Genomic DNA, 16,167 nt, shown 5'->3' with positions numbered 1-16,167 from the left:
GCTGGACTAAATAGACCAGTTGGTGAAAACAAAGGACAAATTAGTGATAAATGACCAACTCCCCATCCTCCTTTCACTATACCTATCTGCTGATATTCTCTCCTAATTTGAAAAGTCAAGTCATTTCGTATTCATCTATGTCCATAAAAAGTTATGTTTGTCCTCATTACAAAAATGAAAGCAAATACATAGAAAGTGAATTTGGGAATGTCGTGTTAATTTGATGCCTGTTTCAGTGTAAAGGTAAGGTGGCTTGAATATCAGAGATGGGTAGTTGACTGAATAAAGTATGATCCCCCCCTATATTTGCTGACTTCAGAAATAGAGAGGAAGAGGAAGAAAAAGGAGTAGAGGGAAAGAGAACGATAGAGAAAGGGAGGAGGGAGAGAAGGAAGAGAGACAATGAAAGAAAAGGGAGTAGGGAGAGAAGGAAGAGAGACAATGGAGGAAAAGGGAGTAGGGAGAAAGGAAGAGGAGGAGAGGGAGAGAGAGAAGGAGAGAAGTGAAGGAGGAGAGGAGAAAGAACTTTGAAAAAATAGTTAATTAGTTAAAATGTAAAATCGGCTGACTTTTGTGCTATGGTTAATCATTTTTTGTTAATATAATTTGTTTATAATTCTAAACTGTTAACATCTGGTTTAATATCTTCTTACAAAATGGTGTTAATGGCAAAGACTTAATTCATATATGTTTCTCCATATCTGTAGGAGTTTAATTTCCAACATATATATGGATAAGAAAAGACAAGACAAAAATCATCAAGAAAATTTGCCAATACTTTAGCAACAAAAGATTATTTAAAAATGGAACAAAATACAAATCAATGATGGAAGTGTTTCTAGTGTTTACTTTTAGAAATTTTGTTATTTTAAATGGCAACATTGTAATGTCTGACTAAATGAATCCAGCCCCATTGTAGATTTTGATCTATTAAAAAAATAAAATAAAAACAAGTTTATTATGAAACTGAAATATTGCTGAAAAGTGTCAAATTAAGTTAATTTTTCAAAATTGTCTTTTCTCACCCATTGTCAGATTTGATTCCACATTTATCTCCCTTCATGCCAGCTGCAGTATACTTGGAATGTTAAGGCCAATGGCCAAGTGAGGTTAAAAGAGAAAGACAATTTACGTTTTCATTAAAAAAATCTTTTGCATATTTTTAAAACTTATATTGGGGTAAGTCAATGAGCCGCTAATTACATTAAGTAAAATTGTAGAATTTAGCAAAAAAAAAAAAAAAAAAAAAAAAAAAAAATTGACCCCCCCCCAATAATAATAACTATATATATAGACACGTGGGATTAAAAGACATTCTTTTCCTATTATAACATACAAATATTTGCATGCATAATAAACATACGCATTCATACACTTTTCCAAATCAAGATGAATACATAAATACATATGGATTTATAAATATCCGACTTAGTTTATAAAACATTATGAATGTAGATACATTGTAGTTAACAGAGGACTTTTTTATGCATATATATATATATATATATATATATATATATATATATATATATATATATATAATGCATGTAAAATAATATTGAAACAAAAAATGAAGAGCCTTGATAGGATTTGAACATGTGTCTGAAGAAAACTTCCTAATTGCCGGGAAATGTTTTAATCACTTGGCCTCTGTGGCAAGTAGTTTGAACAGATTATATACACAACAAAATATATATGCATATAAAGATTAATATAATATATCTATTTTCTGAATATTTCATGAAATATAAATTCTGTGCACACACATTTTTAGATATTACACATGAACTATTTATTTGGATGTGTAAAGAACACATTCTTTCACAAAGATACATGCATATATACTTTTGTGCATGCATATATAAGTATGTTGAATCAATCTACAAGAAGGTCAAAAACAATAAAATGATAAAATATAGAAATCTGTGATTCAGTGTTTTGTTGGATTGATCTTGGTTCAGTTCTTAGTCAAGAAAAAAATTATAAGGATATTTATTTTAATTTATTGAAGATTGAACATTTTCACCATCTTTAGTCAAGAATATAAAAAAAAGCTTTTTCTAGCCAGATTATTTTCTTATTTATTATTAGCTTGAACAAAATGCCCATTTCATTCTTGACTTAAGAACTTGATACGATCACAGAAATGTTTTAATCTCAAAAATAAATAAAATAAATGTTTATTTGTGGATATTTAATCAAAAACTGGACGAAAACTAATCAACAAAACAGTTACAGATTTCTGCATTTTATTTGGATTTTCTTGTATGTTAATTCTAACCATTTATATATACATCAAGCATATATGGATGTTTTACCATAATATATATATTCTATACATAAACATTTTAAATTTACTTATACCTGCAGTATCTGCGGCTGACTGTGCAAATCCAGGATCAGTCTATATTCAGCCACCATCAGCGGTATTTCTCATCATATGCACCTCCATAGTCTCCAAGACTGAAGGATGCCCTAAACTGATTTTAAATATTAACAAAAACTTTTTATGTTTTTTGATTACAAAACTATATTGTCTGCTGATATAAAATCTCCTTTATATTCAACCTTTTTTCAAAACTTTGACAGATTCCTTGATGGAAAACGGCCACTCACAAATAAAGAAAAATCAATAAATAAATAAAACAGCCACTTTTTCGGTCTTCATGAAAAAATTTCTTGAAGTGGGTATCTACATAAATTCTTGTGCTGATTGCAGTAGAAATTGCATAGTGCCACAGAAGAAAATAAATTGATAATCTTAAAATCTACAGTTGAAGATAGAAATAGCAGAAAGTAACAAAATTCTAGACAACTACTGACTGGATAGAAAAAAAATTAAAGAGACAACAACAAAACAAAAATCTGACAATTTTGAACAACCATTTGCTCAATAAACAACATAGAGAAATACTGAAAAATTCAACGGTGGGATAGAAATTTTTTCATTCAGTTTCAAGGGGAGGCAATTCATACATTTAAAAAACTCAAAACTCAACCCTTTTATACTTTGAGGTAAGTAAATGCCGATTACATTTCTTTGGTCTCCATAGACCAATATATATATATATATATATATATATATATATATAATGAAGGTTTTTAATACTAGAAATTTCTTTCTGGCAGTATACATTATGTATTGAGTGTTTTTAATGCCTTATTTGCATGAATAATATTGCTTAACAAGCTATTATTTTATACTGTGGACTGAAAAAAGAAAAAAGGCCATTTAATATATACCCTCAGGCGATTTAGCATATTTATCTATCCAAATGATTTCCGATTTTGAAACTCCTTGGAAATAAACAGTATTACTTAATTGAAAACCCCGCTACGCTCCTCTACTTAATCTTACCTACTGAATTAAACATTTTTTTTTTTCAGCAACACTATCTACTGGATTCGTATTTATATGTAGTTTAATTATATTTGGACAAATGCAGATTTTTTTAATGACGTTTATTTTAATTAATTTATTATATGTGAAAAATTCATATTTTCTTAACTTTGTTAACATTCATTCATTTTCTTTTCCATTTATTGAATTTTAATTTATATATTTTTAAAATATTTTACTTTCAATATTAATTATTTCTGTAAACATGTTTCTGTAGATAAACATGTTTTCTTAAAAAAAAAAACATACATATTTATAAAAAACATTTATGGATATTTTTATTATTATAATTATCTAACAATTATTTTACTTAATTATTTCTGTAAAAATCACTTTACAGATATTCTTAGTTTATTACCAACATTTTCAGCTGTGTCTTCAAATTAAATAATATTGACTGCTTTTTAGCAGAGTTTTAAAACAGGAAGTTGTTTGGATTGGTAAATATGTTAAATAACCTAACATGATGTATATTGTCAAAAATAAATTTTCAAGATTAAAAGCATAAAATCTTTCATCGTAATTTACAACATATATGTATAAGCTACACAAAAATCACACACACACATATATATATATATATATATATATATATATATATATATATATATATATATATATATATATATCAATTATTCAATTTTAATAAGACTAAATATTATAATCACTTAATTCTTTTACAGAAATATTAAAAATTGCATAAATGAATAAATTTTCAGGGAAAGAAAAAATATTCCCCCATGGATTGAAATTTCAAAAATACTATTGTTTTTTTCTAGTTTGAGTTAATAAATTTTCACAAATAATTACAATTATTTTAGCTGCTTGTTTAATAAAATATTGCAACAGTTGATCAAATTTACAAAGATACTACTAAGATACTATGAATTATTTAATAAAATTCAGTGGTCACTCAAGCAGTAGGAGCAGAGTTCAACCTTGCCTTAATGTAACTTATTTCATGCCAAGAATAGCTTAGAACATGCAAGCTGGTATGTTTCTGCTTGACCCATGAAGAATATTACCACAAGAGATTTTAACTATGTTTTTCAAATATAATCTTGTAATATACATTTGGTGCTTCTTGGGATAAAAATCCTTGATAATTACAGAAAATATATCTTATTTTATGTTATGCAGATTTGTTATTGTGTAGAAAATAATTAAGCATGTAATAAAAGAAAACAAGTGTCTCTTTTTTTAATTTAATACTTGAACAATTTTTTAATTAGAGTCAGTCATTTTGAAAATTAAACTATCAGCTTGATAGAGTTATCTTCTCTTGCTGATTTCTAATTAAATTTGTTTCTACATATTCACCTTTCCACAAAGGTTAAGTTAGACACAAAGTCATTTTTATATAGGGAAAATTCAGTTTTTCAAAAAAAAAAAAAAAAAAAAAAAAAAAGAAAAGAAAAAGGAGCATTCTGGATTAAGACAAAAATAAAAATTGTCTCAATCTAGAAAGATCCCTGCTTTGTACATGACTGAGGAAAGAACAGATATTATGCTTTGATCCCAGCTTTGAAGTTTGAAGAATGGAAATTTATCTGTTTTATGTAAACATGATAGCAATGTGCAACTCTTTTCTGAAAAATGAAAAAAATTTGAAAATGTTAAAAAAAAAAATGTGGTGCTTCTCCGTTATTAGTGTGAAATATTAAATTTCAAGTAAAACCAATGGTATCTACTTAATGTCACAATAATGAACATCCAAAAATTACGAAAAACAATAAGGTAGAAAATTAATTATCAATGAAAACAGTTTTTAAAGAAAATTAGCAAGAATTGAGCTTTGCTAAAAAAATAAATGAGAGTTTGAATTGTAATAAGGGAGATAATTATTTTTGGAAAAATGAAAATCTTAGACCAATTTAGCAAAACTCAATTTTTGCTAATTGTCTTTGAAAACTATTTTTATTAATAATTAATTTTCCATCTTATCGTTTTTTGTAAATTTTTTTAAAGATATGTTCATTACTGTGACATTGCAATTATGTAGATAGCATTATATTACTTGAAATTCAATATTTTGATTTTCGAATTTTGCTCTAACAACAAAGAAACACCAAATATGCTACTTATTTGTTTTCATTAAACTTGAAATGTTAGCTTTACCTTTCTACAAAATAATAACAAGTCTGCATATCAGTTACTTTAGTTACTGAGGATTGATATCTCAAGCACCATATATATATATATATATATATATATATATATATAAAAGGGAAAACTGAAAATTGTTTATAGCTGTTTCATCTTTATTCCAAGACTTGACTTTCTCAATATGAGTGATCTAAATTTAAGATTGAAATGAAGACAAAATGTTGAACATATAAACTATTTTTGTTTTTCCTTTTCTATTATTAATTCCACCATATAATCATATATATATACATGATGAAGTAAGAATATTTTTTTCCTTCTTTTTGAAATGTACAAAATTAAAAATTTCATGTCATTTTTGGCATAAAACTTATTTTCAAATATGTTAGTAATTTTACCAATCATAAACTTCTCTCATTTTCACAATTGGACACATTTTAGAGCATATTCTAACAATATGTGTACATACGTAAAGACGCTATATATATATATTTTGGGTATATAATTTAGATGACCCTTTTTCAATAAAAAGCATAGCTATTTATAATAATAATGATATGTAGTTGGATTCATTTGTCTATTTAAACTGTTTACTATGACATGAAATGAGAATAATCAGGAAACAATTATAATGAACAAATAAGTCCAATTTATATATATGTGTGCGCGCGTGTGTACACATATGTATACATACACAAACAAAAGAGTCTTTCCAATCAGTTTTCTTGTCGTTTTGCTGATTTTTCACAGGGTTCTCAAATTTGTTTGAGAAATTTAATATATATATATATATATATATATATATATATATATAAATAAAAAGAAGCATTATTGAAGCCCATGTAACCAGCTTTATAACTTACTGACCGACAGGCAATTAAGGCTCCACTGTCTTTACTGGTAATGTTTTATATTCAGTATCGTTCTTGATATTCATAGTGCCACTTGTTGAAATCTATAAAGAACACAAGAAGACATCCGGTCCCAAGTCCAAGTAGTAAGAGCTTCTCATCATGTGACAGAGACAAAGAATGAATGTTGCCGTCACATTTTGGATAGGAGTAGAGAAGAGTGAGGTCATGAGTGCGCCACACGTCAGCCACACCGTTGTCCCCGCCAGTGATGAGATAGTCTCCACTGTTGCTAAGAAGCATTGCCATGATGCTGTCTTTATGTTTGACATGACACAGGAGCCGTCCATTGATGGTGAAGTTGCAGATGTTGCCTTGATCAAACTTGACCAGGATGAACCCTTCTTTCGACATGGTAATTAGTTCAGGAGAAAAGCAATCCTTAGGTGGGTCTAGAGATCTCAGTAGATCACCAGTCAATGTGTGAACAAGACATGGACCATTTTTGGAGCCGCTGACAACTAATCCAAGTTCGGAAAAGACCGCCAAACAGATGACTTCAGTTTGATGTCCAGTGAGGGTGGCTTTTGGTGTGGGTTTCTCGGCAGTTCCAATGTCCCCAACAATAGCTTGGGTACGGGAATTAAATTGCCATACCATGACTGTACAATCCTTGGAACCAGTGACAATATAACAGTCATGGTTTGTATTGCTTTCGGATTTTGTGATGCAGGTGACAATGTCAAAATGGCCATAGATAACTTGGAGGATTTTCGCAGAATCAGCAGAAAAAAGTCGGAAACTCTTGTCCCAGAATCCGCATGCAAAAATAAACTTGTTGTCGGCCGTCGTTACAAAGCTGGAATGAGTCACCTTCAAGCGTTGATCAAAATTATCCCCCAATGATCTTTTGTGAAGGTTATTGTTTTGCGTAAATAACTGATCCATTAAGACTGGAAGTTCAGCTTCCTTGTCATGCTTGTCTGATGAGAAGCTGCTAGGTGTCGTTCCTTGCTGCTGGTAATTAGGGTTCCATTTATTAACTGCAAAATTGTGATTGCATGTGATTGTGATTACAGCGGGGGTAGGTACCATAGGGTGGGTGTTGCCTGCAACATGCGTAATTGGAGAATTTGACAAAAACTTCATCAGCATGCATAGATCATCCTGCACACTACTAAACATCATTGGTGTAAGGTGCATCAAGGAACTTCGTGGAGGATGCGGCTCAGTGAGGAGTTGAGTTGGTGTTTGGCCAAAACTGCGGATTTGGTTCTCAATTGCCTCTTTCATGATAGGGTCAGTCATTGATTCCAGGTTGACACTACCTTCGTAAGTTAAGTAGTAAAAAACGTTTGTTGATCGGATTGCTTCTGGTCCTTTCTGTTTGTATCCAAAAATCAAGTCGATCCAATGGTGCAATTGGCACGAAACAAATTCCGATTCCAAAGCCATTCGATTTATGCGCACAAAATCGTCCGGAGTTTTTGCCCAAGGTGGCAGCAAAACATCATCGACTTTGACGTCTCCGTCTTGATAGCCAAAATTGAAGCGATTTTGATTTACTAATATCTCTGGTAGGTAATAAAATTCGGGGATTAGCTCTTTGACATCAGACGTGTCTGTCTGGCAATTCTTCCATGCCTGGTTTATAGAGAAGAAAGTTCTGTTGGCATGATCAAATTTGCCCCCTTGCATGTTTAAAAACAACGTGGTGAAAGGCTCCACACGGATAAGCCAATTGAGCGTGAAAGCAGCCGTAGAATAATGAGTGCCATAATGAAAAGGAGGAATCTGTTCGTGTTCCCAACTGGCATAGCGTTCATCAAAGAACTTCTTTCGTGCAGGATTCAGAGCACCAATTGGTTTCGAAAGGTCACGGAAATTATTTGGTTGACTCAAGTCTAACTCTTCAGATTCATAATTCACGATAACCCACGGAAATATGGGGTACTGGTTCAAATCATTGAATGATCGTCCTGCGACAGTGTTTAAGTAGACAAGATAATCATAATTCGAGATTTCTCTACGCTGCCATTTTTGTGTCATGTTTGATAGTTTAAACAGTTGCTTTCCAGATGCAAGAGACATTCGTCTTGCCTGATTCAGGCCATATCGGATACCGATGCCAACTCGGGGTAGAGCGTTGACCACTTTCTTCAGTGTGAGATGGTCGGGAAAAGCAAACATGACTGCTGTTCGGTTGGCAGTGAACATTTCTATGGCCACGTTCTGAAGCAAATACCTGCGTGAGAATACGGCTCTGATTTCTGAAAAGTGCCACTTCCCATGAAGGTGGTCCATGTAGGCAAGCACTTCTGGTGAAAGTTTCTTGTTATCTTTATCATCCTCATCCATTTCAAAGTAGAGGTCAGTCTTGGTGATAGACATGATGCCGGTGATTGCAAGCCCCATAGAAATGAGCTTGCATGAGGTTGACAGGGCAACAGGTCCAGAAAATTCTTGTTCAAAGTCTCTCTCCTCCATCAGTAATTCTTCGTCTGTGAAGTCAGGTTGCTGCTGTTGTTGACCTTTCTTCGCATGGGCCAGGTGTGCATGAAAAGTCTCACGAGCCTGGTTGATAGCATTCTCATTAGAACCGGATTCCACAGAGGCTTCCAAGGTTGCTTCCGGATGAGTAGATCCATGTGGATTCTTGACAAAGCGGCGCCTCCGGCGGAAGTCATCCTCCCACGAGTCCAGTTTCCAAAATTCACAAGCGTCATGCGGGAACTGACCCCAAGCTCCATGTTTGTTGGTTAAAATGTTAACAATCTTTTCCCTGAGTACAGAAGCAATTGAATGATCTCTCCTTTTAGCAGATGTTATCAGGTGGTCGCACAATTTTTCCTCGTCTTTGCGTTCAACGACAGTCTGAGCACACAGAGATTCAAACTCTGCATGTTTCTGAACATCTTCTGCCCTCATTCGAGTCAATATAAACTCTGCTTCATTGGCCACTCGTACAATGTGGTCTCTCGTTGCATGCGCCAGAAGCCTTCCTTCGTTGACAAGCTCGATGAAGGCCAAACCGGCATGTTTCTGCAGAGAGTTCTGCCATTCTTGCGAACAGAGTAGCATCACAAGTTCAACCACAGATGAACTCTGTTTCAACGTGACAAGACCCCCAACGAGCAATTCTTGACCATGAGATCCTATTAATGTTTTGGATAGGAAAGGAGCAAAATCGACAAAGATCTCTCTCAGAAGTGGTGCAGCTGACCCAAGCGCCCTCTCCAAGCGTTTGGTCAGCGAACTTCCTTCATTGGGTAAAGGCAAATTATCAAACGAGGTTGGAATCTTTGTGGTTAATTCCAGCTTTTCTGGTGGCTTAGTGCCTGAATCAGTAGGCCTTCCCTCTGCTTGATCATCAATCCGAATTGATGATATTCCTTCTTCTCTAGTTTCTTCTCTAGTTTCACCCTCAGCCAATACTGTCTTCTCAGCATCAACTTCCATTGGGGGAGATATTGGTTCATTGTCTTTTTGAGCGGTTGTGACACAAGCGTTCGCAGGTTTAGTATCAGTCTCAACTTTGGTCTCAGTCTGATTGCCTGAAACTGGTTTCACAGCGGGTGTATTTTCAGGGGTAGCTGTGGCCGTAGTAGATGTTAGCGTAGAATCATTAGTAGTCAATATCAAATCTTTCTGAGAGTTTCCTGTAGAAATTTCTTCCTTATTACTGCTACTGTTATCATTTCTTTCTTGCATGGAATTGTCAACTGATTCCGTAGTTGTGGTCAACTCTTTTGTTGGAGATTTCTCTGAGGCTGTCGCAGGCAGCTTGTCTTCGGTGGAAGTTGATGGAGAAGTACCATCAACTGTTTTATCATAGCCACTGGTCTTCACTATTTCACTCTTTTCTCCAAGCTGTTTATCTTCCTTTAGAACACTGGCCTCCTCAGGCTTTGTCATTTCATCTTTTGATTCCATCTCAGGTTGTTGCAAAAAGGCAGCTTCTTCACCGACTTTTTTTTTGTTATTAGCCATATGTACATGTGCAGCCACAGAAACTCTAGCTGCATCCTTGTCAATACTTTCACCACTGGCGTTTGGTTCATTGTCATCTTTTAAAGAAATAACTTCCTCATCAGTTTCATTACCTTCTTTGGAGGTAGGAGAGATTACACCTGATCTATGAGGTGCCAGGGTGGGCGTAGATGCAGAGCTAGGTGGTTCCAAAATGTCTCGGTACTTGGAGACCATTAACACAGATGTGAAGTACACGATGGCTAGGGCCAGAAACTGGGCCTGTTTCGTCTCATCCACATCTCTGTAGACCACAGCCCGTAAGCGGGTGATATCCATATCTTGCAGCAACTTTTCTGCATCTTTAATCGGGGTGGTTTGGCCTCCCAAGTTCTCAACTATGTTCTTAGGGGAGGGATGTGAGCCACCAATAAGAGATTGGATGGCGTCTACGTTATTTGTTGGCTTTGAGTTCTGTCGCTGTTGGGGTGGGGTTGGAGATGGTTCTGCGATAGGTGTCCTGGGGGTGTACCTGTGTTTGCATTCCAAACAGTTTCTCACAGCAGCAGTGCACACTAAACGCAGGCATTGCCGAAGAATTCCACCGGGTGGCATATTCTTTTCTTGCTCCAGTTCTGAAAAATTGGTTGAGCTTGTAAAGACCACAATATCAGTCATATTCATTATTCTTTGTAGAATGGAGACTGCTTGCTCGATACTCAGTCCCTGATTTGGTTCTAAAATGTCAATTTCTCCTTTCGGCGAGGTGGCAGCTGCCAATAACGGTAAAAGTCCTCCACATGACATGATCAGGTTATCTGCCAACTGTGAAATCATATGCGTCACGTTGACGACATAAATGTGATTTTCACCCGAATTGACAAAATCAACAACTGCACATGTACTGTGACTTTTCCAAACTTGAATGTCAGTTTCAATCGAGAACAAAAGATCCGAGAGTAACTTCTGGTGTAGATATGACCATCTGAATTCAGGAATTCTAAATGGTGGCGCCCTTGGTCCAGGGCTGAAAAGGTGCCGGCTTCCTGAATTGCCAGGACTTTCTCTTCTCAAAGAACTACCTCGCTCTGAGCAAGATCTGTATCCCCCATTACTGCTATCTACAGTCTCGCCAAAGTTTCCATGTGATGAATCGATTTCAATTTTGGATGCTACATCAGGATCCAAAATATTTGATTTGGAGATCTTGGAATGTTCCATATTCTGAGGTATTTCTTTTTCTGTTTTACTTTGATATTCATTTGGATCTTTTAGGTGCTGTTTCTTTTCTGAGTGCTTGTCAGATGATCCTGCAGTGATCTGGTTTTCGGCTACAGAAACAGCATTGATGATTATGTCATCAACATAGTCTTCTATTTTATCATTAACAATGGAATTTTTATCATAGATTGCTTCAGCTTCACCAGTATGGTAAATGGTTTGTCCGTCGTTGGTCAAATGCTGGTAAACCAATCGTCCATCATCAGTTTGGTAAACCATTTTACCATCTTCAGCAATATTTAAAAAGATCATTTCTCCATCTTGGGTTAAGTAACCTATGGGTTCGGGTTGGAGTTTTTGTTTTGGTCCTGGTGAAGATATGTCCTGATCTTGGTCAGATGGGTTAGAGACCGACTCTTCAGCCTGATCACTCTCATTAGAGTTGTCTTCAACTGCACTTTCAAAATCATGAGCATCACCAACCTGGTCATTGTCTTCAGATACTTTATTCTCTTCAGTGTATTTATTATCGGAAGATTCAGAACCTTTCTCTTCATTTGTTTCAGATTCTTTTTCTTTCTCTTTTCCTTTTTCTAGCCTTTTTTCTTCTTCTTCCTTATTATCAATTGTTATGGCTTTCTTTTCAGTATTTTGGGGTTCGCCATCAATTTTCTTTGGTTCACCATCATCCTTGGCATTCAACTGTCCTTCTTTCTCCTCATCAGAATTGTCAGCTTCATTCTTATTTTTATTATCCAATGAATCAACCTTTTTCATCTCTGAGTCTTTTTCGAATTGTGGTTCACTTTTTGCAGGCATTCCATCTGACTCATCTTTTTTCTCAGGCTTATTATCAGATTTTTCCCCATTTTCTTCTTCATCGTCAATTTCCTTCATTTTTTCATCTTCCCCTTCATATGAGCTGTCGGATTCTTTATTTTTCTTTAGTTCGTCAAAAGAATTATCCACAAGAAACTTGTTGTCAGCAGGTAAACTGTCTTCACCTTTCTCCTTATCCAATTTTTCTGATTCTACTTGATTCCTAACCAATTTTTTCTCCTCCTCCTGCAAATTTGCCTTTGATCTTTCCCCATCCTCATTTGCTGGTTTTTTGGAACTTTCTTGTGGTTTTCTTACATCTCCATCTTGGATATTTGAATCCTCAAGCGATTTCACTCCTGGTACTTCACCAGGAATTTCAGATATTTTGACTGAATTTTGTGGTATGGAGTCCGAGTCTTGAATTGTTACATCAGAAATGCCTGATATGGTACTGATTGGATGCTGTTCTCTCTCTTCAGGGTCAGAAAGATTATCAACTCTTTGTCTCTCATATTGTTCATACATATTTGACATGTGGATACGGAAATCTTCATATGCTACTTTTGAATGCAGGATAGCAAGTGTGTCGACCCACACTCTCCAACCCCCGTATTCAAACTTGATTGCATGATGAAGTAGCATACGGAAAAGGGACATGACCATGTCGGTAATCTTTTGCTCATCCACGTTTTGCGGGTAGATGTATGCCATGTTGAAAAGCCATTCCTGCCACACAGACATTTGTAAGAGGGTGCGTCTATTTTCTTTGTTGTTGTTACACATGATGGTCAGATCAGAGAGAAACATCTTCTTCACCTCCATTAATTCAACACTCGACTTGGACTGATTAATCATTGTGGCTACAACTTTTAAAATCGCTGGATTCTCAAGCTTGAAGTAGGATTCTGGCTCAGAATGTTTTTCCCAACAATATTCCAAGGTGAGTCTTTCGGTCAGGATCTCAAAAAGGACATTATAAGTTCCTATGGTGATTGACTGCATATTCAGCATCAGTCTTTCACCAATCAGTGAAAAAAGGTTTTGCGGATTCATTGCTTCAAATTTTCTCTTATGTGTGCTTCGCATCAGGAAAAAACCAAGCAATTTAAGTGCTTGAATACGGAGTGGTTCACTTGGTGACGCAAGAAGTTTGAAGACAGTACGAATTCCATTTTTCTTATCAAACGATGGCACCATTGACGATGGGTGCTGGGACATGAGGGTAACAAGCAGCATCAAGACGTCCATCAAATTGTCATCTTCATGCAATGTTGTCAGGTAATTTAAGATGCTCTGCAACTCATCTTCGAGAATACCATGTCCTTTCCGAATCAGTTCTGCTACGTAGAGCAACATATAGGACCTCAATCTGACAATTTCATCTCTGTCAGGCCTCGGACCATCAACACCTTTTGGAGTAAGCCCGCTTCTGTCCTTTGGATTGATAACCCAATAATAATACTTGAGGGTGTGCATTGTTTGTAGAACAGCACTCACCCTTCGGATGTTGCTATAAATCTGAGCATCGTTGATAAAATCAGTAGCAAGGTAACAGTAGAGCCTAGTTTGTACCTCCACAGAGGCGTAGATCCAGACGCCCGGATTGAAGAGAATGTGATCAAAGAGATGTTTCAGTAATGTTCCACCCGACTGTAACTTTACCAAATACTGAGTGAGTTTTAAGAAACTGTTCAAGACTTCTATTGTTATATGTTCTCTGGAGGATTTTTCTAATAAGTAACTGATGACGAGGAATCCTTTTTTCTGCAGCAGTTCCTCCTGAATCGCAGAAGAACTCTCTAAAAGGTCACACAACAGACTCATTAAATTTGCGCATATGCTGTGGTTTACAGTGGATTTTTCATTTGGTCCTTTGTTAACTGGCATATCTAGTTGTCCAAACAGTGGAAACAACACCTCTATTCCTCCCAACGAGTGAAGTGTACTGAGTAATGAACATGTAATGACGGCTTTTACATCATTAAGCATTAAGGCATGGGGAGAATGGACAAAGTAGGAGGTATTACACTTGGGTGAAGACTCTAAGCACAGTTGACTATCACAGGCTATGGGGTTGTACATGAACACCATGGTAGAGGTCAAACGGCCTTCGTATAATACTCTCCTCGTATTTTCTGAAAGGAGAGTTGAATTTTCATTGTCGAACCGAAATTGGCTTTTGTAACCTGGTCCAAGTTTGTAAATAGCAGAAACTTGGTTTGCTGTGAGATACTCGCTGAATAAATAGACTGCAGACATTTGTCCTCGAAACATAGTGTCTGGATCTCCATCTGAACTGGCTCCCAAGTAACATTTGTCAAACGGATCGCTGGTACTCACTAGCCAGGACATGTCGGTTAGCGACACTAGTTCACCATCAACATAGCACCGCAATTCTGACCGGCTCCATCGATAGTAGATGTGACATATGGTCACCATGTAGCACTTCCTTGGTAAAAATTCATATTTCACACAATGTTGGAATCCTTTTCCTTTGACTTTCATTGACGTGATCACCAGCGAGCTGCCCAAAAAATGTGCCGAGTAGCCAACTCCTTTGCTTGTACGGAAACAATACAGGTACGGCTTTTCTTTTTCCACTGCAACTCCTGTGAGAGGATCTAGCCGGATCCAACAAGAAAAAGCCCAGCCGTTCTGATATGGCCATGTACGGATAGGGGGTAGAGAAATAAAGGAGCCCTTCTTTCCAGGAAAACTGAAAAATTCATCAGGGCCATGTCTCTGTGGCATTTGTCTCAGTACTGATAGCAGCTTAACAGAGTTCCTCGGCCACTCGCCGTTCTTTGCTTTCAACAGGGCAAAAAGCATTCGTAGCTCCTTTACGGTGATACTGTAACTGGCCAACACCCCCAGCATTTCCACTAAGAGATCAGCAACGACATCGTCCGCATCTTCCAACATCCGTAACACGGATTCAATTAGGCCGACTTCGGTGCTCGCATTTAAGTTCAGACAACTTTTCTTCAACATGGCAGTGAAAACACTCCAAATCTCAGCTTGGAGAGTCGACGGGCAAACGCTGAGCACTTTCAGCATGCGGGGAATGTTCTCAGCTTCTTGGATAATGAAGTTGGTTCCAATTTCAAACTCTCCCCCGACGAGCAGGTGCAAAACGGTATTGACGACATCTTTATTTGACACCTGGTCAGCTTTGATCAGACCGACTAGCAAGGTAAACTTCACCTCGTCCTTCTCAGCAGACTTTAATATTCCATCCACATGTATCTGTGCATCTCCCCCACCTTTGTCGGCGACTTCGGCCATTTCAAAAATAGTTTCTTCACTTCGAAATCAAAACAAATAACAAATTTGAGTTCGATTAGATTTTTTTACTAAAATCCTCGACGTTACCAACAATCCCGAACCCACCACAAGTACGTTACGCAATCAACTCATTATTTTACTGTGAAACTGCCTTTCAAGTTCTTAAGTAACTTGGCCAATAAATAAATAATTAAATTAATATAAAATGCAAATTTTTTTTTGAGAAACAAAAACGTTCTCACCCACCTTTGGCATCAAAAAGTGATGCGGGCCATTTTTTGAGTTTAACAGCGAGAGCACCTGTACACAAAATCACTCCGCAGTAAAAGTCGACAAGTGGCTACTTCAACCAATAATAATAATTCACTTTTTGTTCATTTTCTTTTAGATTAAAAATACTTATATTAACATGTTATAATTTAATCTTAAATATTCATTCTATTTGTTTTAAGAATAAGTTTTTAATATAAAAGAAAAAAAAAAAATCATCGGTAACCTTTGTATTTAGTGCGG

The 16,167-nt window shown here is 35.8% G+C and overlaps 1 protein-coding gene across 1 annotated transcript; it reads right to left on the bottom strand.

The window, feature by feature from the left end:
• Positions 1-6,282: 6,282 nt before the first annotated feature.
• Positions 6,283-15,979, bottom strand: LOC145296843 (neurobeachin-like). The gene has a single exon (XM_080142965.1). The coding sequence runs from the start codon at positions 15,652-15,654 to the stop codon at positions 6,421-6,423; it is 9,234 nt and encodes a 3,077-aa protein (XP_079999091.1). The 5' UTR covers positions 15,655-15,979; the 3' UTR covers positions 6,283-6,420.
• Between the last annotated feature and the right edge of the window lie 188 nt (positions 15,980-16,167).

This window comes from Euprymna scolopes, chromosome 17, assembly GCF_053919585.1.
Source record: "Euprymna scolopes isolate OS-2025 chromosome 17, ASM5391958v1, whole genome shotgun sequence".
NCBI lineage: Eukaryota > Metazoa > Mollusca > Cephalopoda > Sepiida > Sepiolidae > Euprymna > Euprymna scolopes.
Note: the sequence above shows the minus strand (reverse complement) of the source record. Positions and strands in the feature narration are given on the sequence as shown.